Below are 27,954 nucleotides of genomic sequence, written 5' to 3'. Positions count from 1 at the left end.
GGAAAAGTTCACGTTACGTACACCTGTGCAGTGCATTAACAAAAAATCACCACTAATTTTCAGGAGTGAAAATACTGTGGCAGTAACAGGCAATGCAAAGCTGATAGAGGCTTACTGTTATGGAAGATGGATAGACAGCCATGATTTAGTAAGAAGAAGTCAAGATTTTAATAGAGGAAGGGTGCCTCATTTCTCAGAGGAGAAAGGTCCCTTTTCTGTTGTGTTTTAGCATCTCTATTTTTCATCTCTCAAGTGAAGCAGAGGTCCACGAGGATAGAAAGAATTGAGTTGCTCAGAGCTTTCCAAAGCTATCAGGAGAGCAGTAATCAAACACTGTTCTCTATCACACAACAATAAAACAAGAAAGAAAAAGCGCATGTGTTAGCAAGCTGCTGAGCTACAACAAGCAACTATTTGTTTTAATTTCTCTGGTTGTTTTCTGACCTCATCTGTCAAGAGCAAGTTTCTGCTGGATAATGTTTTTTTCAGCAGCAGAGATGTGAGATGACTGAACTGTTTTTCTGCAGGGATTTTCTGTGTAACACCTCATTGAACTGTTTTCACTCCTGCTGTTTTTTTCTGATAGTAATTTCTAACAGAGTCCTTAAGAAGACTTCAAAACCACTGCTAGCCATTGTGAGTCTCCTAGTGCTAGGGTTGTAGCTTTGAAACCAGTACTTGCTGTGCAAAGCTGAGAAAATTAGCCCACTGAAGTGAGAAATGGGATTTCTCTTTGCTGATTCTCTCTCCATCAGTGACCAGCATCTAGAAGTCTTGTCTCTTGGCAATGAAGGATTAATCAAAGCTGCTGGATGTAGGCAGAATTTTCTGTCAGTCTCTTGGCAGTAGCAAAGCTTTTCCAGCATAAAATGATAATGATACAAAATCCTGATGAGTTAATGAAGAGGGCATCAGACATAGAGGTAAACTTGAAAAATTCAGGTCTCCGACGTGTTGTTCTGAATGCTTTACAAAAATTGAGTTTTGGAGTACAGGGCACTGCAGTGCTCATCAGGTTAGCTTGATCAGCAGCAGGTTTTGAGGGGAGCTGCAAGAAGAGAACAATTACTTTCAAGATTTAAATCTTATCCTTGGCTTCTGTGAGGTGCATGTGCCAGTGTGCCTCCACCAGCTGACATCTGACAAGAACACTCACCCTGCTGCAGCGTTACTGCCATTTCTGAGCATGAGCCTGGCTGCCCATCTCATAGCTTTGCATGATCCTTGTTGACTCTCTGTTTACTCTATGCAGAAGTGTGGGACTGCTGGGAACCCTGCAAAAAGGGACTGTATTGCTGGGGCAATGGGAGGATTGTATCTACCAGAACTGTATTTTTTTCATCTGTCCCATGCTTAAACCTTCCAACAGTTCACTTGAATGAAAGAGACTAAATTATCTCTGTGCTGATACTTGCTGGCACACGCTTTTAAAAGCATGAAGGAGCGGAGACTTTTACCTTCTCCCAGGACTGCAGTATCCAATATATCTTTAATGCGAAGCTTGAAAGTGAACAGGGGCCAGAACACACAATTCCCCACATCCTGGACTGTGCATTCCTTACGGGGGAAGACTCCTTGTTTGTTGTCTCTCAGCCATACGCCTATAAGATAGAATATTGACTAGCACCTTGCCCATACAGTATGTGGGAGATAGCTTAGCCCTGTTTCACTGGGGTGTAAGTTCCCTCCAGTTTGACACAAGCCAGTGTGCAATCTACTGCGCAGATGGGCAGCTGCTGAAGAGAGGTTTAATGAACTGTAATTCTGTGTCGGAGTTTGCTTTGTATGCCCTTCTGGTGTCCATACCCTAAAAGTCTGTTTCCATTTTAGAAGCAGGTAGCACACAGTGCTGACTGGGACAGGAAGATTGCTTTTGCATGCAGTGTGTTACTTAAGGAGTAATTACTGCAGTCTTCAGGGTGACCCCTTCACAACACCTATGAATAGTGTAATTTCAGAACTTGGGTAATGTCATCCAACTGCTGCTAATGTTTTTTTCCCTTTCTCCTTTGTTCCTGATCGAAGGAATTGTGGAAATGTGTTTTGCTCCAGTTGCTGTAACCAGAAGGTGCCAGTTCCTAGTCAACAGCTCTTTGAACCCAGCAGAGTCTGCAAATCGTGCTACAGCAGCTTGCACCCGAGTAGTTCCAGCCTTGATCTTGAACTGGATAAACCCATCACTGCCACATCGAATTAAAGCTCCAGCCTAGAAGAAACGGGGGAACAGCTGTGTGGACCCTTACCCCAACAGACATGCACAGTCTTGGTGGGAGGAGGCTGGGAGGACTGAAGAAGCCATGCAGTTTGGAGCTTGAGGCATGGAACACTGCTCAGCAGGACAGAAATCTAGGATGAACCACTGGATTGTGGAATTCTCCTTTTCCAGTTATTCCCCCCTTTCCTTTCTATCCTATTTGTGTGCGTGCGTGCGTGTGTGTGTGCGTAATGTGTGCGTGTGTGTATATATATAGTAATATATATATATATATATATATATATACATATATATATATGTTTGCTGGAAGATTGTGAAGTGGGAAGGGAGCTGGCACCAGAACCAGATCCCTGTATGTCCCACTGGTGAACTGTGTTGCAGACAGACTATTTTATGGAGGAAAGGAGAAGAGGGGAATCAGTCCAGAGTCGGCGTGCAAAGTGTGAATATCTGTAGCATCAACGCTAGTGCTTTCAATCACTCCTGTTACTTCCAAACAAGAAACTGCTGTTTGGGAACCTGTTGCTGCTAGAAGAAATGGGAATCTGTTTCCCAAGAGAGCACTCTCCCTCTCTGTTCTTAGAGTGGGCTTAGTTATCTTCAACTGCGTGAAGGGGGAATCAATCACAGATTTCCATCCTCAACGGCTATGTATTTACATATATAATCTATGTGTTTTATTGCCATTTGCCCTGTTAGCTGTGACTCAGAGTGGAAACACCTGGACAACTTTGGCTAAGGAAAGTGTGCACTTGTTTGAGAGAGGTGAAAAGGAGGGGATTGAACAGGCTGCTGAGCAGAGATTGGTTTTACACTGGCGCCTCTATATGTAAATGCAATTCATTATTTAAAAACAAGTGGGAAAGTAGAAGACCTCTCTCCGTAGACTTCTCTCCTTGCCCCATCTGTCAGATGATTTACTCCAAATGCAGAGCTACTTTTGGAGCGGTGCACTTGTCGTGGTTTGTGCCGATTGTTGTGCTGTTAATTAGAGTCACACCTTAATGAGACTATCCAAAGCAACTAAATTTATACTAGTAAAATACTAGTAAAAATGCTGGTATTTTAACCAGGCTCAGTCCATGAGAAGTGCACTGATGTTGGCGATACTCCTGGGATGTTTCCTCCTTTTTCAGTCTATATTCAGTATAATCCAGATAGGAAAATCCTGCCTGAAGATTAGAGACCTAAAATAAATCATAAGTTCCTCTTCTTCCTTATGTCCTCATCTGAGTCAGCTTATAAAGCCACCTTGTTAAAGTGTAAATGTCTTGAATATCTGTTTCTAAATGAGCGTTAGGTACTCATCCCCTTTTCGTTTTGGTAGAACCTGTTTAGTGCAATCTGACAAGAAAGAAATGTGTATGATAATGTCCTGCTTCACAATTTATTGCTGAGACAAAGTTATGACTTCTCTTGTGATAGTCTCAAAAACAAAGAATCCTACTGGAGTATTTGGAAGTTTTAAATAGAAAAGCTCAAAAAAAAATCTAACAAGTGTTGGGAAAGGAGCACTCTCCTTCAGCGGAATTATATAATCCGAAGTGAGTATCTACAGAGAAAACCAGCTTAGAATATTTGTTCTATTGGATGGGGAAGGAAGTGTCCAGGTAATTTATTTTTGATGTTTAAACTTCCCATGCCCTTTGAGAGGATCATTACACTGCTGCAGTGTAAGCTGAAGATTTACAAGACAAAAATGAATGTCCAGGAGGCTGGTTTAGCATAATGGCCTGTGTCCTTATGGGAAGGGAATCTGATAACGAAGCATCTTGGAATCTTCCCTGGCACATATTTGGAAATGTTTTCAAATCATCAGGAGGGAAAGGCAAAGAAGATGACAGAGTCTGCAGTTGGAGTTGTAGCTATAAGTATTTGTTTCTAAACCAGTGCAGTAAATATCTGGAATAGAACTTTAGGCATTAGTATAGCAGGTAAAACAGAGAAAGTTGGAACAGGAAAAGGATAATATACAGCTCCTGTCTCTCTGGCTTTTCCACTGAGGTGGGTGATTAGGAGTTTGATTTTAGGAGACGCGGTGTAGTTCTACACACTAACATTGTGTGGTTTTGTGGTGCAAATAGACAGTCAAAAACAAGCCTAAGATTCTGCAATTCCTAATGACAGGTGCCAAGAGGGTATGATACGGGTTTGGGGGGTCTGTGATGTACAGTGTGAATAAATGCTTGCAGCTCTTAGTCTTTTTTTGATCAATGAAGCACTTTTTTATTAATATTATTTTTCTTTGTATGTAAAGGAGGAACCAGTATCTCTCCATAGCTGTATATAACCCTTCTCTCCTAAAGAGAGTAAAGTGCTCCTATATTTTTCATTTTTGTCAAAGCAAGAAGTAAATACTTTAGAATTGTTAAATATATAAATAAAAGCGAATAAAGTTTAGAATTTTGCATGGGAGCATTTGCTAACACACTTTGTAATTTTTTATTTTTCTTTCCTCTTCTTGATAGAGGATGTATTTGAGGTTCAGCAGAAACACCAAGGCCTTTGAAAAAGGAGGCTGCAGCAGTCCTCCTGTTGCTTTCTTTTCCACTGTGTGTCTTTGCAAGGAACAACAAACTGTTGCTCCTAAACTTAAGAAGAAAAAATCCTAAGCTTGATTTCCCTGGTGCAGCAATCCCAGGGAGGGGGAAAAGACACAAACCACATGCGCCATCAGGTGCTGTCCTGTACAATCAACACAGTTTTCTTTGAGGCTGGAGAACTGCATGGGAATCTAACCTGCCTTGACGCCTTGTTTTTCTTCTTCCCCTTAACTGACCATTGTATTTCAAAGCTTAATTCAATGATGCTAGCCCAAATGCAGAAGTGGCCCAGGTCAGCAGGGAAATCAGCCCTGCTTTCAGTGAAGTTTGGGAAAGGAAGCGCTACGTTCCCCATCCTCTGTAATGAGCAAGCGCTGGCATTCACTGCAGCAACAGCGTGGTGGGAAGATCGGAGTTTAGTTCTCATTTGCACACTTTCTGCCTTATTCTCAATGCTGGATGGTGGAGTCGTGACTCTTTGGGAACAAACCAAACTCAGGTTTAATCTCTTTTAGTCTTTTCCCAGAAAGCGGAAAATTCAACTGCTGTTTGTGTTGCAAAAGTCTCCTGCACAGGGCTCTGATTATTCTCATTTTCTTAGGACTGCTTGCTCTTTTCAGCAGCCTGCCGCATGCATGCCCATCACCTAAGCTATTCCTCCTTCCGTTGTTTCTTTTCTTACATATATTAAGTCAAGAGAAAGGATTTGTCCTGAATTCTCTAGGGGACTAAAGAGCTCTTTGAGCATCTTTTGAGTTATTTTAGGACAGGCCTGTTCTAATCACAAGATGTGCTGCACGGTTTTATAATCTCAAGGTATTTATTTAATCCAGTAATACTGTAGGTTTTGGATAGAGCAGTGATCCCAGCTGGTGGTAGCATTTACAGCTTCAAGAGTAAAATAAAAAGCATATATAATGCTGTGCACTGTTAAGAACATGCAAAGGAACAGCAGGTTTTCAATTATACACCAGAATCTGATTTTATATAGCTCCTTTCATACCTGAGTTACTTCTAAGTGCTTTTTCAGTAACTCATTACTCTGTAGTGCAGTGGCTATAGACTTCATGTGCACACCATTACTCACAGCCCTGGACATTTGCACTTAATTCTTGGAGTCTCTGGAAACCACTGAGCGAAACCCTAGGGCTCTCTCATGGGCTTCATCAGAAGGAGTTAGAGAACTTTTAATTCCACAGAATGTAAAGCCGTGATTGTGCAGGTCTTCAAGGCAAAAGCATCACCTTTCCGATGGGCTAGCTGTTCTACTGGAGGAGCACAGAGCCGATACTGTGTAGAAATTCACTTCCCAGTGATCAGCTTTTCCTAATGAACATCCTTTCCTCTTTGCTCTTAAGCTGCATAAAAGTGCAAAAGCATCATACTGCCATTACCTAAATATGCAGCTTTTGTGCTGTTTTACGTACTGTGATTTTCTTAAAATGATCTTGCGCAAAGGCAATCTGCATAGCTTATCAGGAGTCTCAGAAACATTATTAGTGGCTGAGGGCAAAAGACAATCTCTGAGAACCAAAAGCCCCTTTCGTCCTCAGGTAGGACAGCAGCAACCCCAGCCACTCCTTACTGGTGGTGGCCCGTTACTGCCATGTATCAGAACAGGAATCGCTAGGAAGCAGTGCCATTGTATGGCTGGGCACCAGTTAGAAAGGTTCTTGATCTGGTGGTGAAGGGGAAGAAGGTGTCAAGAACTGCTTGGCTGAGCAGGAAAGACTGTCCCCGTGGAGTAAAGCCCCAAGCTGGGAGAGATTTCGAACTACTGTTCTCAATGGCATGATGAGGCTGCAAGGGGCAACAGCCATGTGCAAAAAAAGCTGAGCTGATGCAGAGAGCATTTAATGGAAAAAGGGCATGCAGCTATTTTGTGATCTTGCTCTACTTGCTCTAGTAGATCCTGAATTATTCCCAGATATCAATCCAAGGAATTGAGAGAATTTAGCAGTGTCCAGTGTTAAAGGCAGTGTTATTCTAGGCTCTTCTGGAAGGAGATGCAAATAAGCAGATACTGAGACTGCTAAATGGAGGCCAGGTCTCTGACATTCGTCTGCAAGCAGGATCCAGATTGGAGTCTTTAAATTTGTCCTCAGTTCAGTTCCATTGCTTGGCATCACTCAGAAACTGTTCATTTAATGTGGAATTACCTTTTCTGAGTAAAAAGCAGAAGCAGCAATTTAGGTTCTTTTTTAAGTTGAGCAAGGAATGTGAGTGAATGCAGCTTTTGTTCATTCAGCACTCACAGAATGGTGTATTTATAGCTGGGCTGCTAGGAATTATGTTTGCTCCCCGGTTGTTTGTTTTTTTTTTTTTTTTTTTTTTCTTTAAAGAACAGACTGGTGATTCTCCTGTGGGGTGTTCGGTACCTTTACAGATACAGACGCTGCTGAAGGAGCGCATCTGCTCTGCCGAGGCAGCCAAAACCTGGCCCAGGGACCATGACATTTCTGGTTTGCACTTCTTTGAGCATTCAGCTCAGTTCTTTGTCAGAGTGGGAATCCACCAGCATGAGAGCAAGGAAATAGAAGCAGAAATTTAAGATTTGAATACAGCCACATTTGTGCAAACATTGTCTGTCTTACTGTCCATATGCTATAGAGACATCCCATTTCCTGGGCAAAGGAATAATAAACTTCCATCCCTTCATTTTCCACTCATAATACAGGCACTGGAGCTCGGAGTGTTGCATTTTGCGATTTAAGATTACCGTGCTCTTTGGACTTTCAAAGTTTTTAAATGCTGCTAAAGTTTTATCTTACTATTTAACAAATGTTTTTAAAACGATTTCCCATAGTTATGTTATTAAATGATTTTTATCTTGCAGTGGCAACCAGTGATGCATTTGATTGTACATTTTTTTTGGTGGAATTTGTATTAAAATGACATCTGAAGTCTTGATTAATTTCTTCAAGAACATTAAATGTTTTAAAACATGCAAACCTATGAGAGCAGAGAGTTGTTTAGCAGCAGTATAAAGTGTTAGACCCTAGTGCTTCTTTCTTTGTAACAGCATTTATTCTGCTGTAGCCTCAGAGTGAATATTTAGATCTTAATAAATTGGTCATTTTCCTACACAGTGACAACTTTACAGTCCTTTGTGTTTTGTGTGTTGGTACATTTGCAGGCCTCCCAGTCTGTGGGGTTTATTTTTAAGCAAATCATAGCTTATATATTAGGAAAACGTAATTCCAGTATTCAAAAAAATGTGTGTAAAACTTAAGAGATGCTGTGAAAGGCCAAATTGACAGTGAGCATGGAAGGTACCACTCTTGCCAAAGCCCAATGCCTAGCAAGAACGGAGGCTCCAGAGGTCTATGGCCAGCTCTGCAAACAATTTCAGATGCTGGTTAAATATAGATGGTTTTCATTTTCTGTTGTTCTCATCACACACTGTTAGACCCTTCTACCCTTCCCACACACATCTCTGGTGATGGATTTTGCTAACTTCATTGCCTAGGTTAGAACCACAAGGTTCTCACTTTTTCCCCTTCTTAGCCTGGTTTGTGAACTGCAATTTCCCTGCTCCCCACCCCCCTTTACTAATTTTTAACAACATGATGGGTTTCTATGTTTTGACACCTGTAAGATCTTTTTCTTTCACAGCAACCAGCTACAGTAATGTAAGACATTTTTTCAAAAGCTAGTATTATTTATTCACCCCAAAGCATGTACAGCAAACACGGAGAAATGTGGCAATGAAAAGCCCGTGAATGCTGGGTCTTGCTAAAGCTGTATTCTTTTTGCAATTTGAGGGAAGCTCCACTTGCCTCAGACACTGAGTTGGGACAGAGCCCACCAAGAGTTTGCTTGCTGCTCCTATACCTCTCCAGGCACTGCTTTTTGTTCCTACTCCTCCTCGGAGACAGTGTTCTTGATTAGTTGGGTCTTCCTATAGCCCTGGGCTTTAGCCTTAGCAAAATGCAGATAAGAAAACAGCTGTTTTTGGAACACAAGTTATCTCTTTCCATTCTTTATCCTAGTTGCTGGTAGCCCTTTGCAGTTATATATTCCAACAGTCTTTCTTCTCTTGTTGTTTTTCTTCTGTTATTAGCAACTTTCTAATTAAACTTTTTCTCCTCAGGATAATATCAAGTAGGGAGACTGAAGTGCTGAGTATGGAGAGAAGCACTCAATCAGTATCTAGGTGCTTGATGGAGGATTACTGGATTTCAATCTAATACTTATGTTAATAGAATTTATGTCAGTATGAATTGCTGTATCATTAGGATACACAAATAGAAAATAAACTATCTGGAGGGCAAAAGTTATTTTCCTTTAATTATAGTACCAGCTCATACAGTTCTGATGTAATTTGTGTGATATAATTGAAATTATTCCCCCCCAACCTTTTCCCGAGCAGCTTCGTACAGTAGAGCTGAGGTTGATGCCAACCATTTATGAAGATGTAAATACCAAATTATTGTATCCTGTATTTTAAAAGCAGTGGGCTTAGAATGTTTTTGTTACCCATCTCAGCTGACTATGGAGCTAAGTCAGCAGCTTTCACAGCAGCTAGGTAAAGCTTCCACTTCAGCTTATTTTAAAGCACAGCAAAGTTTGGTACAAGGTAGGAAGTAAAAAGAAAAATCAAAAGCAGAGCTAGACTAAGCAATGCCCAGTTAGCTTGCTTAACAATAGCCTTAGCTACATAAGATTAAGAAAATGAAAAATTTTGGTTACAAAGCTTCTGTTTTACCCAAGTTACCAAGATCAGTCACTGAGTTTGAGGGTCCTGAATCAAGTGCAACAGTTCTCACAAAGGTCACTTGTATAAATGGCACATACCAGCTGCCCAGCTTGTGACCAAATTCTCACAACCACAAGGCTGCCCCTGGCAGAAAAAATGACCCCAGCAGCTGCCAGGGTGAAAGAGCAGGTAGGAGCAGCATTGGAAAGCAAGAAGGTGAACAAGACAAAATTACAGTTTTCTCTTTTAAAACAGCCTCAGATAATTTTCAGTTCGATTTTGGTTGCTTTTCCTTAAAATGAACATCAGTTAGTACTTAAAGAGCTGCTTCTTCAAGTCATTACCTGCATTTTATTGCTCAGTCTTTGCCTAAAACTTGGTAAGAACATTTCAGTGTCTCAGACTGAATCTCTGTGGCTATGTCTGCATTAAGTAATTCAGCTCAAAAACAGTGGATTTCAGACTGAAGCAGTTGATGTAGTTGATGATTTACTTCAGAACGATTTGCTCTGGCTCCTGGATCAAGTATCCTCACAGTATGTGTAATTTGAAGCTGTGCTGAAGTGTCAATTTCTGGATTGTAAACTTCTGCTGCCACTCTTCTATTGGAGTGTGCTTGGTGCATAGCCATAGCAGCGCTTCCAGTTTCGTTTACTCCAGAAGGAATATAGTTTGCATGCAGCAAAACCACTCTGTGAACTGAGCCAACACATGGCAAGTGAGGACTAAAGGGGTTAATTTCAAAGCTGCACTACAGCTCTGGACCAAAACACACATGCAGACACAGCCACTGCTGCCCTGATGAGGGAACTATCTCTTTGTGCCACATAATCCTAAATCATCGGTTTACCACAATCATTACAGCTTGCACTGAATGCACCACTATAACATATGCTTTCCATTTGCAAAGCCTTGAATGGATTTTCCCAGGTACCTCTGCTGAGTCACAGCTTGCTACCGGAGCCAGGGCTCCCATCATACACCAGGCAGCTGTCCATGAAAGCTTCCTCAGCATCATAGCTGCCATTTTTTAATTCTGTGGCTACAGGACACAGTTCCTGGTTGCACCATCTGAAACACAGATTGCAAACAATTTGTCCAAATCTCATAATACAGACAATGCTGGTTTCAACTTGAGTTCTCTCCAACTGTGATCTTTCTCTTGCTGTCAGAACAAAGATTCCCCACTGCAAGGAAAAGTAACAATATCGTTAGTAACCAGCTCAGAATGCTGTTTGTCTCCAAAGCTGATACTGAAGCTTGGGGTCTCACCCCAGCAGGTGGGTGGATCTCTTAGCAAGGCAGAGCAAAGAAAGCCTGCTGCACCAGATGAGCAAGTGTCTAAAATGGTTAGGGCTAAAGGAGATTTCTGCTTACCTTCGAGCAGTGGAGACATCTGTGGAGGAGGAATCAGGCCGAGCTGCATGTTCGATTAGAAGAGCTCCTGTGAAAGAATGTAAGACATAAGTATTGCCAGACTGCAGCTTAAACAGCAAAGGGGAAGGAAAAGTGCTTGGTTAGTACTTCTCAACAGTGTTTGTCAGGCTGAGCTTCAGTTTAAAAGGAGGGCTGAGCTTTCTTTAAAACTCTGTTGTTCCCCTCCAGAATGTGTGAAACCAGGACACTCTAGGACTAATTACAAGTCTTTTCCTGATCTGAAATTGATCATTCTGGCTTTTCCCACTACCTGCATAGATCCTTGCTAGGGAGTAGGAGAAGTCTCTTGCTGCTAGCTCCATGGTCACTGCTCCTTTGGAGCCAGCTCTTCGAACAAGTTGTGCAAGATTGCTGACAGCATCCTGCATTAGCTTCACAGCAGGTTCCAGCTTTTCGGTGCTAGAAGCCAACTCCAGTTTTCTCTGCAAAGAAAACAATCACAGGAAAAATTACAGAATATTTACATGCTGTACAGAAATGAAGCTGATGAAATCCTGAGCACACCCAGCAAGATACTAATGAAAACGCTTAAATCAAGGTAGCTTTAACTCGCAGTACCATGGGTGGAGCAACTTGAGCACCACTCAGCAGCAGGAAAGAGGATGGTGCCAAAAGGAAACTCACAAACTTGCCTTAAGAATAGTGAATTCCTGTAAGCCAGACCCAGCATGTGGCCATTACCATGCTGGCTTTCCAGCTGCGCTTGGGGACTAGATCGTATCTGTAATATCCTCTGATTGAATACTCAGGTCAGGTTTTAATTATATGTGACCTCCCTTGTTTTTATATTTTCACTTCCGCTAAGTTCTTAAAGCTGTGTTCAGAGAGGAAAATTCGGATTTCAAAGAGCTTTTCTCCACAAGCTGTGTCTGTGGGGAAGGCCTCATTTGATCAGAGTGGCTCTTTTCATTTGATCAGACTGGTTCTTTTCTCCTGCTAGAAGGAAGTCAGGAACTTGACTGTGCTTAAAAGCCTGCACCCGTGCACACGCACAAACACACACCTGAGTTACACTGCTGTTTAGCTAGTTTATCTAGTGTCTCCAATATCCTGTGAAAGCATAAGTGACAGTCTGACAAAAGACTCGAAATAATTGCCCATTAATGATATAGCATGGCCACAGCTGCCTGGCTGCAATGGGTAGAGTTTAGCCTTCCAGCTGCACTTGCCTGGTAGCAGTATTATGCCCGCTCACAAGGGATCAAGCAAGACCAGTGTGCTATCCTGCTGTCCAGAGCCCAAGTCCTCCTTCTGCAGCAATCGCAGCAACCAGGCTTTCCAGGGCTCTGGTGCAGCAAAGTAGGCCAGGACTGTTTGCCCGCCTCAGCGCTCGGCTGCCCCGGCACCTCCCAGTGTTGCCAGCATACAGAATGTATGCCAGCATACATATACAATTAGCCCTAGCTTCATCTGTAGTCTCATCCCAGGAGCTTAATGCACTGTGCTGACCTGTTGACAATATTCATATCTGTCTCTCGGCAGTATATAGTAAGACTAAACGATTACCTTGAATTGAAATGGAAAAACAAAACTTACATATTTAAGTAGCGCATGATAGGAAGTGCTTTTTTTTAATTAGTCTCATTTGCAGGTTATTTATGAAGCTAAAGCCTGTAAGTATCTGCCGCACAGACTAATTCTCTCTCTCTCTCTTTTTTTTTTTTTTTTTGAGGCTTTCTGTACTTAAGTGATCATGCAATTCCTCTTGCTAGTACTAGAAAATGCAGGTTATTTGCATAGTAGGAGTCAGAGGCAAAAGCTGAATCCAGTTTTGTTTTTGTAATATTCTATGCATGACACCTCCTTCCTAACCATTGCCCTGTATTTTCTGACTATTAATACAAGAAAAACACAATCCTCAATGGATGCTATTCTGTGCTCTCGGCAAAGCAGTAAATAAATACCCACAGCATATGCTGTACGAATACAAAAACATCATCATTAAAGCGGTTAGGTCTAGTGCCAAGATAAAGTCCAAAGAACTCTCCAAGCCCACAGAATGCTAATAGGATATTTTAAAAGTAGCTTGGAGCTTGTTGCCAGCAAAGATCAAAACCCCAAAGGCACAAACATATTTGCAGCAGGTTGGGTGGGAGCCAGCATCAGACAGGCCTTGCAAAACACAGGGACTACATATGTGCTTCTATCAGCACCCTAGAGCTAACACTTGGGGCACAAACTGCTACATCTTACACTGCTTTATTTTTTCCAGGTTTAAAGACCTGGCCCATGTAGATCAAGTAGCATAAAGCATGGTTTTCATCTGAAACAAAAATGACTATATTCTCTTTCCAATAATTTACACTTTTTAACACTACACTCATTCTTTTCCTAACCAAAAGCACTCAGTCTTCTGAAAGATCAAGCTGTTTTTTTCCACATCCTTCATTGCAGAGAAGCATTTGAGAATGAGAAGCTAGACAGTTGCTTCAGGGATGATGTTCAAGGCAGAAGCAACTCCTGTTTTTCTCTCCTGCACGTTCATCTGCTCCAATTCTGGCCTCCTGAGGGGAGGCAAATGCATGCAGCATCAACATGGTCGTTGTACGGTTCTTTTCTGTCATCAGAAAGCAAAAGAGCTTTAGAGCTTCAATATTTCTGATTCCTTCAGGTTATCACAGTAATATTTAAGCTGTCACTCATTTGTTTGCTCTCACAAGTTGACTACCAAGCAAGACAGAACAATTTTACTTACAACAAACAATAATCATGATTATTTAAAAATATAGCAACAGGGAGAACATCCAAAACAGAACTTGAAGTACAAGCCTCACATTAATATTTCTGGTAGATAGGTAGTCTCAATTTAACAACCTAGATTCGTTTCCTGGTATGTTGAAACTGTGATTATGTTCTGAAAATGACCTAAAAACATGGTTTGGATTATATAGCCAATTTATAGATAGGGTTTCAGCCTCACATAGTCATTGCTGATGCATAAGACAATTGATTCTGAGCTCTGGAAAACATTTGCAAGACTGGCATTCAGAAAGACAATTTATTTGTGATGTGACCGAATTTAATCTGAAATCACTAAAATGCAACAAATAAAGAATTCCCAGATGCTATTTTAGAGTCACTTTTCAGACTGTAATTGAATTTTAAAGTACATTCATTGCTCTGGCTCAAAATTCAATCTAATAAAATTTTAGCGTAGTGTGAAATTACTGCTCCAGTGCGGCACCCATCTGAAACTCTCAGCATGGTTGATGGGAATCCAGGACTGTCTCTCACCCTTCCTGTTCCTGCCATGAGTTCTTGTGAGTCATTGCAGACTAATTACCTCTGGATGGGATGGTTTACCTTCCCTGCAATAAACCTGCCTATGTATCCAGAACCATAAAAAAATCAGCTTCTCATAATAACACTGTGCAAAGGACAAAGAAATTCTTTTATCTTTTTTCTGAAGATAACTATGTCACTGGATTACTGCTCATAGGTCACAAAACCAAGTGGATGCAGCACCATCAGCCCACTGTTATACCATAGTCAACAGAGCCAAATGGCACAAGATAAAAGCAGAAATTAGTAGCAGTGGGGTAGAGGGAGGAAACGAGGTGCTAGTCTAGTGCTTCTTTCTCCGAAGAAACCTCTCTAACTGGCTACAAATCCTACAGACTGAGATCTTTGATGGAAATTTGATAAAAGGAACCATACTAGTATTTTTGAGAAGCATTAATAAAAAGGAAAGAGATTGTAGTAATAAAAATTCCTTTATGAAGGACTAAATGATTTCCTCACTAGATGGGTATAGTAAAGATATTTCACAAAGAGCCAGGAGAATTTGGACAACTGGAGCTGAGAAGCGATTGTCATAGAATCATAGAATCAGTAAGGTTGGAAGGGACCTCTGGAGATCATCTAGTCCAACCTCCCTGCTCTAGCAGGGTCACCTAGAGCATGTTAGACAGGGTTGCATCCAGACAGGCTTTGAATATCTCCAGAGAAGGAGACTCCACAACTTCTCTGAGCAACCTGTTTGCAGTGCTCTGTCACTCTCACAGTGAAGAAATTCCTCCTCACATTCAGGCAGAACTTCCTGTGGTTCAGTTTCTGCCCATTGCCTCTTGTCCTGTCACATGGGACAACTGAAACGGGTTTAGCCCCTCCCCTTGACACCCTCCCTTCAGGGATTTATAGACATTGATAAGATTTCCCCCCCCCCCAGACTTCCTCAGGCTAAAGAGGCCAACTCTCACAGCCGTTCCTCATAGGGCAGATGCTCCACCCCTCTGATCATCCTCGTAGCCCTATGCTGGACTCTTTCCAGTAGCTCCATGCCTCTCTTGTCCTGGGGAGCTCAGAACTGGACTCAGTACTCGAGATGAGGCCTACCCAGGCCTGAGTAGAGGGGCAGGATCACCTCCCTTGACCTGCTGGCAACATTCTTCCTAATGCCCCCCCAGGATACCATTGGCCTTCCTGGCCACAAGGGCACATTGCTGGCTCATGGTCAACTTGTCATCCCCCAGCACTCCCAGGTCCTTCTCTGCAGAGCTGCTTTCTAGCAGGTCAGCCCCCAGCTTGTACTGGTGCATAGGGTTATTTCTGCCTAGGTGCAGGACTCTGCAGTTGCCCTTGTTGAACCTCATGAGGTTCCTCTCTGCCCAGCTCTCCAGCTTGTCCAGGTCTCTCTGAATGGCAGCACAGCCCTCTGGTGTATCAGCCACTCCTCCCAGCTTGGTCTCATCAGCAAACTTGCTGAGGAAGCACTCTGTCCCTTTGTCCAGTCATTGATGTGTATTATCTGTAAGTGAAATCCTGATTCTGGTGTAGAAACTCAGCATGTTCCTGCCCAGTGCTGCAGAGGCACTCCCAACTCTCACCAGTCTCTAACCTTGAGAAAAGTAGTATTGGCTCAGTAGCACCAAGGATATGTTGCTGCGTGCCCTGGTATTGTAAGCAGAAATACCTACTAGTCTGCCTTTCCTGAGCCTGGCTGCTGAAAGTGTAAGGGAAAAGGCTTCTGCTATGTCCAGTTTAAATCTGTGAAATATTATCTGTTACATCCAGAATCACATGTATCAGCGTAGCCCTCTCAGCTCAGCTAATTCTGGTTGCTCAGTTGCCAAAATCAGTGGAAATGAGGCAGTCTAAGCATGACATTAACAGAAAACATCATGACACTTGCTGGAATTTGGGGAACTCTAAAATCAATGCTTGCTTCTTCACCCTGCAGCCTCATGTATAGTTTGATTTATGGGAGAGCAAGAGTCATTATGAGCTTACTAATTAATAAGTCTATACTTGGCGTTTGTGCTGCTCAATTATTTGCTCTGAATCATGTTGCTGAATTCTTTATCATTTCTCCAATTATCCAGTTGTTAAGAATCTGAAGGGGCCTTTGAGCTACACCAATAAGGTGTTCCTAGGACTGAAGTATGACACCTTTGTAGGGTATTTTACTTAGTTTAAATTAGCATAAGTGAGAAAGCCTGTGGATGCCAGCTCCTTTTCAAGTTATTTTTAGAGCTTACCACCCTTGCCTTTCCTGCCCCACTCCATTATCTTCAGTGTCAGAGTAAACTACTTTTTATCAACTGCTGGACCAGTTGGCTTTCTAATCAGCAGGTATGCTCATTAGCTTATCAGTGCGTATATATATATATATATATAATTTTTTTTTGTTGCTTAAACAAATTGTGTTATGTATTTTTCCTTTAACATAAGTTGTATGAGAGGATAGTAGGATGACACTCATCTCTGAAGGTAAAAGACATGGTCTGTATAGAATAAAGTTCAGTTGTGGATTTGAAACACAAGAGAAGCTGCCAGTTGCAGTCACTTGTGAGAAGGAGTCAGGTTCTTGCTAGTGTGTTCTTGAAAGATATGATGGATGGATAAGATTTTCTACTAGATATACCAGAGTCTTGCAGTAAGTATTTTGTTACTATGTACTACTAGCATGCTTTGCACTGTACCTGCTCCTACATTCACCCTTACCAAAGTCTCCTTTCTTTCCCAGGGAAGTCTGGCTTCCAACAGCTCAAACACAAAACAGCCCTCCCTCCTACTGTGAAAATACTGTCTCTGCTCTACCTCACATATGCCATCATTTTCAAGCAGCAAGTTGTCAGTGCTGAAGACAGGGAGGTGACTCAGACTCAGAGGCTAAGCAGAGGGTAATCGAGCACTCCAGATGCCTAGAATTTCCTTGCTTTACCTGCACCAATGTAATCTGAATTGCTATATCTGGATTAACCAACCCCCAAAGGAGGCATTGAGAGACTACCCTCTGAGATGCTGCTCATGTCTTTCAGACTGATTTCTGTGTTCTATTAAGGGATTTATCAAGAGAGTTGATGTTCATCTATCTTCATGAAATTCTGAGCTCCTTTGACTATTAAGTCTTTGTGACTGTCATCTGAGCACCTTTAAAAGGGCAGCCTGTAGGTGAAGCCAGAGAAATGCATTTTTAAAAAGGCAGCAATGGAATTCCTTGGCTCCTTCCATCTTTTCAGTGGGAATAAATGCAGCAAGTCATCATACAGGGGTAGCTCTAGTGAATGCTTGTAATATTCAGCAGTCTTGGGGGAGGTCATCAATTTTTAATAGCCTTAACAAGATTCATGGAGCGACAATGTTTTTCCAGTTAAGAAATAACACCACTAAATTATTCTGGATTTAGGAAGGTAGCTTCCTGCACATCAAAAATATACTTATATTGGTACCTGTCATAAGGAACTCTGACAATGCAAAACTCTTCACCGTTGACATTTTTTGCAGCACATAAGGATCTCAAAACAAATACTGCCTACATTCTGCTTTTGTAACTGCTATTTAAAGAATTGTGAGACACCTTCTTTATACTTGTCTAAAACTTCTGAATTTGATCATGCTCTCTACTGCTCTCAGCTGGGAGCATTAATCCCAAATGATACCCTTTCACAGTGGACAAATCAGGCTGACTGGTGCTGCTGATGTGGGCTTACCTGCACTGTGGAGGAGAATATAGCCATCACCTGTCCTTGAGTCTTGGTGAGGGATCGTAGGACATCAAGTGATAGAATATTTGTTGTTCCCTCCCATATGGACAGCACCTGTGGGGAAGAAGAGACTTTGGAAAGAGCATGAAGGAGCCTCTTGGAGTGACTGCAATAAAAGGGAAAAGAGAGATAACAAAGATAAAAAAACTAGGCTTAGCTCAGTTGGTTAGAGCGTGGTGCTGCTAATGCCAAGGCTGTGGGTTCATATCCTCGTATGGGCTATGCGACAGGATCCCATTGATTTGGACTAGATAATCTCCAGAGGTCCCTTCCAATCTTACCATTCTATGAAGATATGGGGCAGAGTTAAGGGATAGTGAGGAAGTCTCTATAGATTTCTTGCCTCACCACAAGTGGAAAGGAGCATCAGTGATCGGTGTTAGGGGCCCAGCTACACTGCTGAGCTAAGAAACAACCCTCATGACAGGCACAAGTCATGTCCCCTCCCCTCCAGTGCTGCTCTAATCTCCTTTGAATGGGGTGATGATTGGGCTGAGCAGGAGGGCAACAGGGAAAGAGCTACCACAGCTGGCGTGAGTCTGGGGAAGACTGTTGTCTGTCTTTGAGCACTCATCAAGCAGCTCTGGAAGGGATTATATGTGACACACAAAGGCTTCCCAGTAAAGAGCTTTCTCTGCTTCTTCTGCAGTTTTCTTACCAAAGTATCACGAACTATGACTGGCAGACCTGTATCCTCCATGTAACCCTGCCCTCCAAAACACTCCATGGCCTCAACAACAACAGCAGAAGCCTGCAAAATGCAGAGAGCTAGTATGTTCCACATTGCACAAGAGCAGAAAGCATCCAGAAACATCTAATATCACACAGTTGTTCCTGATGGTATGGGACCAACAGGATCCCATTGATTCGCTGAGGCAGATTGCTCATTAAATGAGGAGAGGAGCATCCTGGGGAATGAAGGCTGAGCAACACTGTGAGAGGACCTGCATGAGCAGTTGGATCTTGGGAGAAGATCCAAGGAGATTCTCTGTCAATACAGTCCTCTCTAGGTAAGGAAAAGCCTGGGAGTAAATGGAAGTAAATGTCTATTCTATATTCCAGGAGAATTTTTACCTTTTCCTTGCTATCTCTCATGTTGCCCATGTTAATCACACTTCTTTCCAGCTCTGAAGTTAGTGATGTGCCACATAAACCTGCTCCAGGCTGATGAAGCTGGTTGTTTCTTACCTGCTTCCCAGTGTATAGTTTGGCTACCGGTATCAGCAATCTCAAGAGAAGCTGGTCTTGCTCATTTGCCATGTTGGTCTCTACAAGTCCAAGCAGTCTAACTATCTCCATAAGCAAAAGAAATGCTCCTCGGGTCTGCACCTGCAGGCAGAGAAGTGGGGTCCTTCACTGGCAAGGACTGATTTGACTCAGATTGATTCCAGCTTGATCTGCTGATAAGCCTTGACACTATCTTGAAGCCATGTACAACACTCAGACCTGGGCAAAGGGCCACCTCTCCTATACAGACCCACAACTTCAGAGACAAAGAGTGCCCAGTAGCCAAGGCACAAAGCGTGAAATACTAAAGGCAGTCTGGAGCTGCCCCTCTTGGTCATTGCACTTCAGTATCAGGAAAGCGGCCATTTCCTAGGCCTGTGAGAAGCCAGATCAAAGCTGTCACCAGGCATCCAGATCACAGATCCACATTCTTTCCAAGGATAAAGAACATGAGACCATGCATGTCAGCCTCTAAGTACCAGAATCTGTAAGGTCATTTGCAGATTCCTTGCTGAGTAACTTGTTTCCCTGGCAAGTGGAGTTTCAGGAAGTTTGGGGATATGGAGCACTTGAGATTTTGGAATATTGTCACCCAAATATGGGTGACACAATTCCCCCAACATCTCCCAGACCCTGCAAAAATATATTTAAATACTAGTTTAAATATTTATACAAACCTATTGCAGCCCAAGGACAAGTGTTGGCATTACACTGCTTAACCAATAAGTAGCACCCAAATGGGGAGAACAGCAGAACTGCATGCTGTCTCTTTGAGGATTTGTTAGGGGTGGAAAGCCACCTGTGTCTGGTGAAAGTAGTGGTGTGTGCTAGAGCTCAGTGTTAAAGGCCCAGACATGAAATTCCTCTCAGAGCCAGAGTGCCAATTCATACCTCTGTCTTTCATGGTCTTAGAGGCTCAGTATCTTGTGGCACCGAGCACTGTGCAGGCACACAGTGAACATGAACTGCTCTCAAAGGCTAATTAGGCTGTGTGTTTTGACCCCTCAGAAATTCTTCAAGCCTGCTGCGAATAGCAAATAGCCCATTTGCAGGTGTATGGACTACCAGGAAAGTTGGATGTGTCTGCCTTGGTCTTAGTAAACAGTCTGTTAACTCCAGCTTAGGAGACTGTGCTGTAATGTTTGGACTCAGATGCTGCTGACCAACTTCAGAGGTTGTGGCATAGTAGGCACATGCATGAACTTTGACCATCATCTCGGAATAGTTCCCAGGTAATTGTTATTTAAAATAATATGAAATTCAGCAGAGTAGCTAGGTCAACTGTCAGATTAAATCCTACTTGAATATATCAATCCCTTGTTGCATACATCTCACTGTAGCAGGAGACAGCTACATCTGACTGTTGCATGCAGAAGCAGGTTGGCTGTGCTCATTAGCAGCTATGAATCTCTGTCCTCTTTCCTCGCCAACAGACCCAGCTCAGCTCCAAGAAGCCTTACCTCCATCCGGGCTATCGTCTGCATGTGAAGGGGATGGTCTTTGAGGAGCTTCCCAAAGACAACCCGCCTAAGGGCATACTCCCTGCTCAGACTGATCATCCTAGAGAGAATATAGCCAGAGAAAGGAGTTAGACCAGCAACCTTCTTACTTCACTTCTGAGCTTTTCCTTCCAGCCATTCCCATTGGAAGAACCCTGCTCAGCTGTAGCATGCCAGCCTAGATTACCCAAAAGCCAACTCTCTCTAGCACTGCTGGATCCCACACCTGTGCCCACGAAGGCATAATATGTCAATCAGCTGCAATGCTAAGCCTTGCAAAGTCCCCTTGTCCTGATAAACTGCTCCTTCAGCCCCAGAGCAGCCTTGCTGTCTTCACCTTCTCATGGAAGCTACTGCAGCAATGACATTGTGGATCCGAGTTATGTTCAGCATGTTGGAGATGGAGGCCACTCCACGACCCTCTGCAGAGATCTGAAAGCATCAAGGAACAAAGGCTGATGCTTCTGCATGGCCTTGGAAGCTGAAGCACATCTATCTTGGTGAGAGATGTGTCAATACGCAAATAGATAGAGGCTGCACACTTTGTCTCTGTCTGTCCTCCAGCACCAGAAAGACATGCTTGCTCTAAAATGTGCCATCTCATTTTATCCACGTCTTTGGCATGACCAGACAGGTAGCTTTAGAGACAATATCAGTGTGATCTATTCTGGTCCTGGGCTGCTTGTTCCCACCTGCACACTACACAGAACTGTCCCTCGGCTGAGCCCAACTGGATTAGGGAAATAACAGACTAAAATGACTTTTTTTTTTCTCCCCCCCACCCCTTCCCTGGGATTACTTTAAATTCAGATCAGTTTCCTGATCTCTTCACAGCTCTGCCCTACACACAGCTCTGTTGTGGCAGGGTTCTGTAGAGTGAACAACCAGTCACAGAAGTGGAAAACAGGAACTTTCTCAGTTGGTATCATTGCCAGTATCCCCAGGGGTTATCTGCTATGCCAAGCCAGCCCAGTCCCAAGAAGGTGAAATCTTACATACTAGCTCTGCTTCAGCTCCATCTAGCCATAGCTCTGCTGTTGCCATCTGGCGTGTACCCAGCTTGTCCTTCAGCCTTTGCACTTTGATGCTGTTCAGCTTCCCCTCCTCATCTCGAATCTTCAGGAAGAACAGGGACAGACCTCCAGAACCCTGGGGCCATTAAAAAGGCACGCAAAGAAGACTTTATTAGGATGAAAAAATGAAGTAAAAGCATACCTCTGCTCTTTTGGAGTTTTTCACCATGAAACAGACCTGTTTTACATGTCCTTGAGCATCTGCTATCCTTGCCAGGGTCAATGTCACATCAGAATCAGCAGCTGATGTAAACCATTTAAAGCCATAGAGATGATATGCACCATCTGGCTGCTTTCTGGCCACTGTCTCTGTGCCATTAGCTGTGAGAAAGGAGCAGGAGATCTTGGATTTATGGGAACTTTTGTATCAATCAATGCTCATTTTCAGCTTAAGCAGAAGCTCTTCTAAATCATCTCTTGCTATCAAGACGAAATATGGATTAGTTGCTAATCTCTTTCAGTGACCCTGGATAAAAGATGCAGTCAGAGTTAACTACTAGAAAGAGAATGTGCTCTGTTGAGTCTGAGGCTTTCCAGCAATTGTTCCAGGCTAACTGTGCTGATAATGGCAGCACTCTATAGGCAAAATGCACAGTGGTTTATAATTCAGCTCCTCCATTTTTTAGGAGCTACTATGGCCAAGCACAAAGAGGGTCCTGTGGAATCAAGTCGTGCTTGATGCTCACTCCTCTAGCTTTTATTCTATAGCTGACCTTTTCACTTCTCCCACCAGCAAACCAACATCTGTTTTATCAGATGTATTTGACTTCCTTGGCACAATTCTGTCTCTACATTGGAATTATGGGATTTCCTGGTTTATTCTGCTAGTACTATCACTTGCCAAGGAACAAAACTTGAAGGCCAAGAATGTGTCCTCAGTTCCACTTGGGATGGGCCTGAATATCTTGCTCAAGGGTTATATCTAGAGCTAGACATCTGTGGGTTATCTGTGCAAGGACCACAGCTCTGTATCAGCATGTATGTGTGCACTGCACGCATCAGTGGACAGAATGACCTGGGTCTTTTGTTCATAAAAGGTAGAGCTATCTATAAGATTTATGTGACTCTGCTGAGGTATCCTCTATCAGCTACCTGGCTTTCTAGGCACCCCCCACCTCCTTTCACTTTCTCAGTTCTTGCTAACACACCCAGCTACCACTGCAGTCATTTCCCACCTAGGAACCCTTACCAACATCAGAGCCTCCCCTACGCTCTGTCATCCACTGGCCAGAGGTCCAGAACTTCTTGGGGTCACGGGATGTCAGATGGTCAAAAGCATTTTTCAGAGATCCAGGAATACCCAATGACTGTTTTCAGGGAGGGAAAAGAAACCAAGAGGATAGATCCTAATGCAATAGAGTAAATGTGTCATGCACACACCAAATATCAACAGTTCCCTTAACTTAAAACAATGTATCCTACCACTGTATATCTGCAAGGCTCAGAATGAGCAATATTATTGTATTTATTGCTGCAAGTAAATCTAAAAGCAAGCCTGGGTACAAAGACTTTGTAACTAATGGAGAAACACAGGGGGTGGGAGATGGAGCTGATTCACAGAGCAAGGAAGGGACATGCCCAGAGCCTGGTGGCAGATCAACTCTCCTGGAGCCTTGAGGAGCATCCTGGGCTCTAACCAGTGCTGCCAAGGCCTGGGCTGTGCCCTGAAAGACCAGTGGACCTTGTACCTCAATGACTTTGGCTGCTCCATCCGTCATGGCCAGAGGACAGTGGAAACCTCCAGAAGAATTTGAAAATAAGTACAGTTTGATAGCCTGATGCACACGGCTAAGAAAAAAAAAAAAAAGGAATCAGAGAAGATTTGCAGCAGTTCAACAGCAGGATAAAATGTCCTGAGTAGGGAGAGGGCAAAAGGATACAGGTACCACAGATGAGAATTAGGCCACTCATTTCTGAGAGGGCGGAAACTTTCAACCAGGAAGAAATGGAACAGAAGGGTTTCTCCATCCCAGAGGGCTTACCAGTGCAGGGGCTGGATGAAAGGCATTGCCTGCCAGCTGGTAGCATGACAATCAATAGAATATTGATTGTCAAGATTATGACAATCAACTGTAGGCCATTAGGTATGGCTAATCATTGCTGATGTGCAACATTACATACATGCGTCATCTGTTACCCCTTATACAGCAAGGGCTCCAGTCCTACCAGATACTGAATATTCTCTGCTAATGCCATTTCCTCCCCTGGTACCTCCAGTTGGAGTATCTTCTCTCATAAGCCTCAGCAATTAGCCCCTGTTCTGCTACAATTTCTTTCATTCTCCTCCAGGCTGAGCAGGTGATAATATGATCCAGCCGCTGCCCCCAGGCATCATACTGCCGAAATACAGGAGGATTCAACTCGCATTCCCATGCTAAAGGTTTGATCTCAGTTAGCAGACGGTTTCCAAATTTTTCCAGGTCCTGATTCACCTCCTCCCGTACCTGTGAAGCAACAACAAGAGCCCTTCAGCACATTCCTGGAAGACAAAGAGCCGGCAGACTTATTTGGAAAGACAAAAGATGGAACACAATTGTTTCGAGGTGCTAACAATCTCTTCCCACCTGGCCCTCCTGTGCTTCTACAATGAGCAGGACAGCAGCTTGTCCTTAGCCTCTGCTGGGACAGCTGTGTCCAGCTGTTTTTTTTTTTTTTTTTTTTTTTTTTTTTTTTTTTTTACAGAATCCAGTTTCTGAAAAGGCGACATCCCTAGATTTTACAAAAGACAGAAGAACTTTTATATGAGGGCTGAGAATCACAGAAACATTCATGGGCAGGGTAGTTGACTAAATGATTTCCAGAGGCCCCTTCCAGCTTCAGCAATTCTGTGATTCTGTGATTTACTGGATACAAATTCTTGGGGGAAAAGCTGCCAAAAATGGAAAGCCTTCATCTATATAGGAAATCTTCCACTGGGCTAAGTAGTTACCTGCTTATTAGATCAGAAAATCTAACAGTTCGAGTTTAAGCTTAGCTCCCAGGGTGTCTACATTCAAGTTTCCACTCTGCAACCAGAATTCCTGAATGCTTCTAGATAAGAATTCATTTGCCTTTGTTTTATCCAGAGTTGGCTGACTGGGACAGAGCAGTCTGTCTATAGCTAATGGAGAGAAAGGGGCACCTGCAGAGAGCGATTCATTCTGACTTAGATCCCTGCTTTAGGGTGAGAGGAATTGCCTTCTATAGGTACCTGCTCCTCTTCACTGACTGTGGCCTGAGCCTAGAGAACTTGCCCAGTCTTATATAACCTGACTTACTGATGATTAAAATTAGGTCAAATGAATCCAGCCTCTAGCATGAAGAAGTACCTGATCTAGATTAGCTTTCCTCAGAGGAATACTTTTTGTTGTTCTCTATCTGCACAAGAAAAGATGATTTCCTCTCAGGTAGGTGAATGTCCTAGCTGCTATACCTAAATAGTACAAATATAAAACACACCAATTTGCTGCTGATGAAATGCAAACACTGCTTTTTCTTCTTTCTGATTCCCCCTGTATTGACTTTTCATTAAATTACATCCTGTATGATTGATTCCTTCATCACTCTGCCTCTCAAACTGTATAACGACAATCCAGCACATATTGTCCGGTTAGTACTTAGAAAGTCTCACATCTCAGGCCAACCAATTTCCTTTCAGGTGAACAGTGAAATACTCAGCCACAGAAAACATAACACAACCAAAAACATGCACGAGCTCCCTGTCAAACTGGTATAGCTTACACTGTACTCCTGTTGTTTGCTCTAGCTGCAATTTAACCGGGATGGATATGCCGCCAATGCTTATTGTATCTTGACTAAAATCTAAAGGTTGTTTCAGAGGCACCATCTAAGAGTCCAAGGTACACAAATTTTACCAATCCCTAAAGTCCAAAAACCTTTGCACTGTTGAATTGGTAGTTTTAGCTGGGTAGAAGAACATGAGTTTACCAAAGAGGTCTCCAAATGGTGCCAGGCTCTTAACTAGACAGTGCAAAGAAACCATCAGCACACTACAGTGAATTCAAGCTACAATAGTCCCTTCTCTCACATACACACAGTTTCTAAGAAGACTTTCTTCCTGTCTGTGAGTTCCTTCCCTGACCACACTTAGCCTTTTAATGCAGCGTGTTGCCACGGTTAATGAATTTCTTTCTAAGGTCAGAGGACAAATCAGAGCTCTTGTATTTTGGACTGCTGAACGAAACACATAGCAGCCTGCGCACTCCTGACAAAGTAAAACAGAAGACTGAAGGGTCACCTGCAAAATATTAGGTTCAGGGCTCAAGCCATTAGCTAGCAGCATTTTCTAGGGTGGTCTCCTAATCAGTGTCTTGATGTCCTAGGGATGAGTACATTGGAAATATATCAAGAGCGTAAATAGATGATCCTTTATATTAAAGAACATATTTACTGAGGGATCAAAGACCAATAGACAACTGTGCCCCAAAAGAGCAGGTGCTTTCTTCTATGTAATCCAGAGAACATCTTAAAAAAAAATAGATCTTTTGCTCCATTCTGGGAAAATATTTTTGTTCACGACTGGACAGAGGCAAATAGTGCAATAAGAATCTACCTCCAGTGAGGTGTCTGCTTCAGCAGGACACAGTGCTTCACCTGTTGTTGAATGAGGGCATTTGCATGGACCTCTCAGGCTGCAGACAAGCCTGTGCTGCAGGAAGCAGACAGCAGAGATAAGGCTCTCCTTTTCAACAGTGAGGCAACACTGCCCTGCTGGGACCAAACACTGAACTGTAAGAAAGATTTTGCTGATTTTCTGGTAGATTTTACAGGTTGTCTCTGTACGGGAGGAATAGAGAGCAGCTCTCAGACTTGATGACAGACATCACTGATCCTTTCATTTTTCAAGAGATTTGAATCACACTTCTTCCAAAGGTACAGATTACGGGGAAGATCTTCCTGGCTGCCCAAATACATCATCTTTTCTCCCATCTTCTGTCAAGAAGGCCGCAGTGATGCTTAGGGAGGCTTCATTCCTGTCTTTAGTGATGGCTGTGAAACATACAAGCTCCCAAAACTGCCATCACTCTGTTATTGCGACAAGACTGCAAGGTCTCGTGCACCCAAAGACCGAGCAGTGGCAGGAAGAGCATTACTCAGAGACACATTCTGCCTCCTTTACTCACCTGGTGGCTTTACAGGTCACTGTATTGCTTCTGCTGGAATAAATCACAGAGAGAGGTGAAACTCAGCTCTGGGAGATCTGGTCCTTGAAAAGCAAGAATTTACTGCAGTCCTTGGGGTGACTTTATCTACCTGATACAGCCAAGAACAGGAGGCAAAATGAGCCCCCAACTGAACCTCACAGAACAGAGACATGCAGCTCAGGGTCTCGCCCCCCCTGCAATCCTGTAGAGCCCTCGCAGTCCGCAAATCAGCCCAGAAAAGCCAACGACTGATGTTGAGAACAAGCAAACACCAAAATACTCTTGAGCATTAAGCTGAAAATGTCCAATTCTTTCTGAAAGGAACTTCTTTCAGAGCCTCTCTTCCCAGGGGGAGGGAAGTGGAAGACAATAGAAGAGTCTGAAAGCATCCCCACTTTAAAGTTTCTTCTGGGATTTCTTATGGTGGGTGACCAGATAACACACAAATACATGCACTGACAATCCCCAAACAACACTCCTGTTGCAATACTCAAATCAGTCCCAGGAGATCACCAAGCAGGTTCTAATTCTGTTTATGCCCTGGCAGGAGTTTTGCACCTGGGTTTAGATTCAAATAAATCAAATTTTAAAGAATGCTGATAATTTCTTTATAGTGCAATACTGAAAGAATAAAGGAGTTCAGAGACACGTTCTATTCATCATCTTAAAAGGTGACCTCAGTGGAGCGTCGCTAGCCAAGACTTTACTGTGCACACACACGCATACACACATAAAGACAAACATACACACCAGACCTTGGGAGGAAGGTTTGTTTTTAAGTAACTCTTAAGCAGAGCATCTTCCAAATACTGGTTCCCAATCTTGGGCTGCTCTTGGAAGAGGGTCTCAGTTCTTCTTGTTGCAAAGGGCATTTCCAGACCTTCTGACTCTTGCTTTTCCTGCTCGCCAACCTGTTGCCCCTGCCCTGCGGGTGTGTTGAATCCTTCACAGCTCCAGGTCTGGCACCTCTCCCAGATGGCAGGCAGAAAGCGACCCCACTGCCATGGCTTGCGAGTGGCATTGGGCCTCCACCGGGGGAAGTGACAGGCAAACATGATCCCGCGAAGAATTTCAGGGAATTACTCCAGCTGCTTTCACCTTTAGACGAGCCCTGGCTTGACATTAGCACCA

General features: G+C 43.1%; 2 protein-coding genes across 13 annotated transcripts in view; one reads left to right on the top strand and one right to left on the bottom strand.

Annotated features, from left to right (window-relative positions):
* The window catches only part of MTMR3 (myotubularin related protein 3), an 88,779-nt gene extending 80,926 nt beyond the window's left edge, over window positions 1–7,853 (top strand). For all 9 annotated transcript variants that reach the window (XM_062590378.1, XM_062590375.1, XM_062590382.1 and 6 more), the window contains one exon: window positions 2,026–7,853. In XM_062590378.1, coding sequence (XP_062446362.1) covers window positions 2,026–2,197 — 172 coding nt within the window. In that variant the 3' untranslated portion in view covers window positions 2,198–7,853. The remainder of the gene's footprint in view (window positions 1–2,025) is intronic.
* LOC134148396 (acyl-CoA dehydrogenase family member 11-like) lies at window positions 636–27,954 on the bottom strand. 4 transcript variants are annotated; one of them, XM_062590384.1, is made up of 15 exons: window positions 27,579–27,954; window positions 23,891–24,123; window positions 23,368–23,467; window positions 22,869–22,986; window positions 21,858–22,000; window positions 21,606–21,755; window positions 20,944–21,038; window positions 20,568–20,667; window positions 19,069–19,209; window positions 18,539–18,631; window positions 17,827–17,934; window positions 11,145–11,316; window positions 10,835–10,901; window positions 10,392–10,528; window positions 636–1,048 (listed from the first exon to the last, which is right to left on the bottom strand). In XM_062590384.1, exons 1-14 carry the CDS (start codon window positions 27,876–27,878, stop codon window positions 10,402–10,404), a joined length of 1,947 nt encoding a protein of 648 aa, XP_062446368.1. In that variant the 5' UTR covers window positions 27,879–27,954; the 3' UTR covers window positions 636–1,048; window positions 10,392–10,401. The 4 variants fall into 4 exon arrangements, with proteins under 4 accessions (XP_062446368.1, XP_062446367.1, XP_062446369.1 ...); XM_062590383.1 differs by lacking the exon at window positions 636–1,048 and having other exon boundaries at window positions 8,383–10,528; XM_062590385.1 differs by lacking the exon at window positions 636–1,048 and having other exon boundaries at window positions 10,460–10,644.

Source organism: Rhea pennata, chromosome 17, assembly GCF_028389875.1.
Source record: "Rhea pennata isolate bPtePen1 chromosome 17, bPtePen1.pri, whole genome shotgun sequence".
In the NCBI taxonomy this organism is placed as follows: Eukaryota; Metazoa; Chordata; class Aves; order Rheiformes; family Rheidae; genus Rhea; species Rhea pennata.
This window is presented reverse-complemented; position numbering and strand designations above follow the sequence as displayed.

What these genes read in the sequence shown, in the direction of transcription:
- LOC134148396 (XM_062590384.1), bottom strand. Translation starts at nt 27,878, where the DNA reads ATGTTTGCCTGTCACTTCCCCCGGTGGAGGCCCAATGCCACTCGCAAG. An exon ending in AAACAAACCTTCCTCCCAAG is followed by an intron (nt 24,124 to 27,578) that starts GTCTGGTGTGTA and finishes GTTGCTTCACAG; the next exon opens with GTACGGGAGGAGGTGAATCA. An exon ending in CCTAGCAAGGATCTATGCAG is followed by an intron (nt 10,902 to 11,144) that starts GTAGTGGGAAAA and finishes ATTCTTTCACAG; the next exon opens with GAGCTCTTCTAATCGAACAT.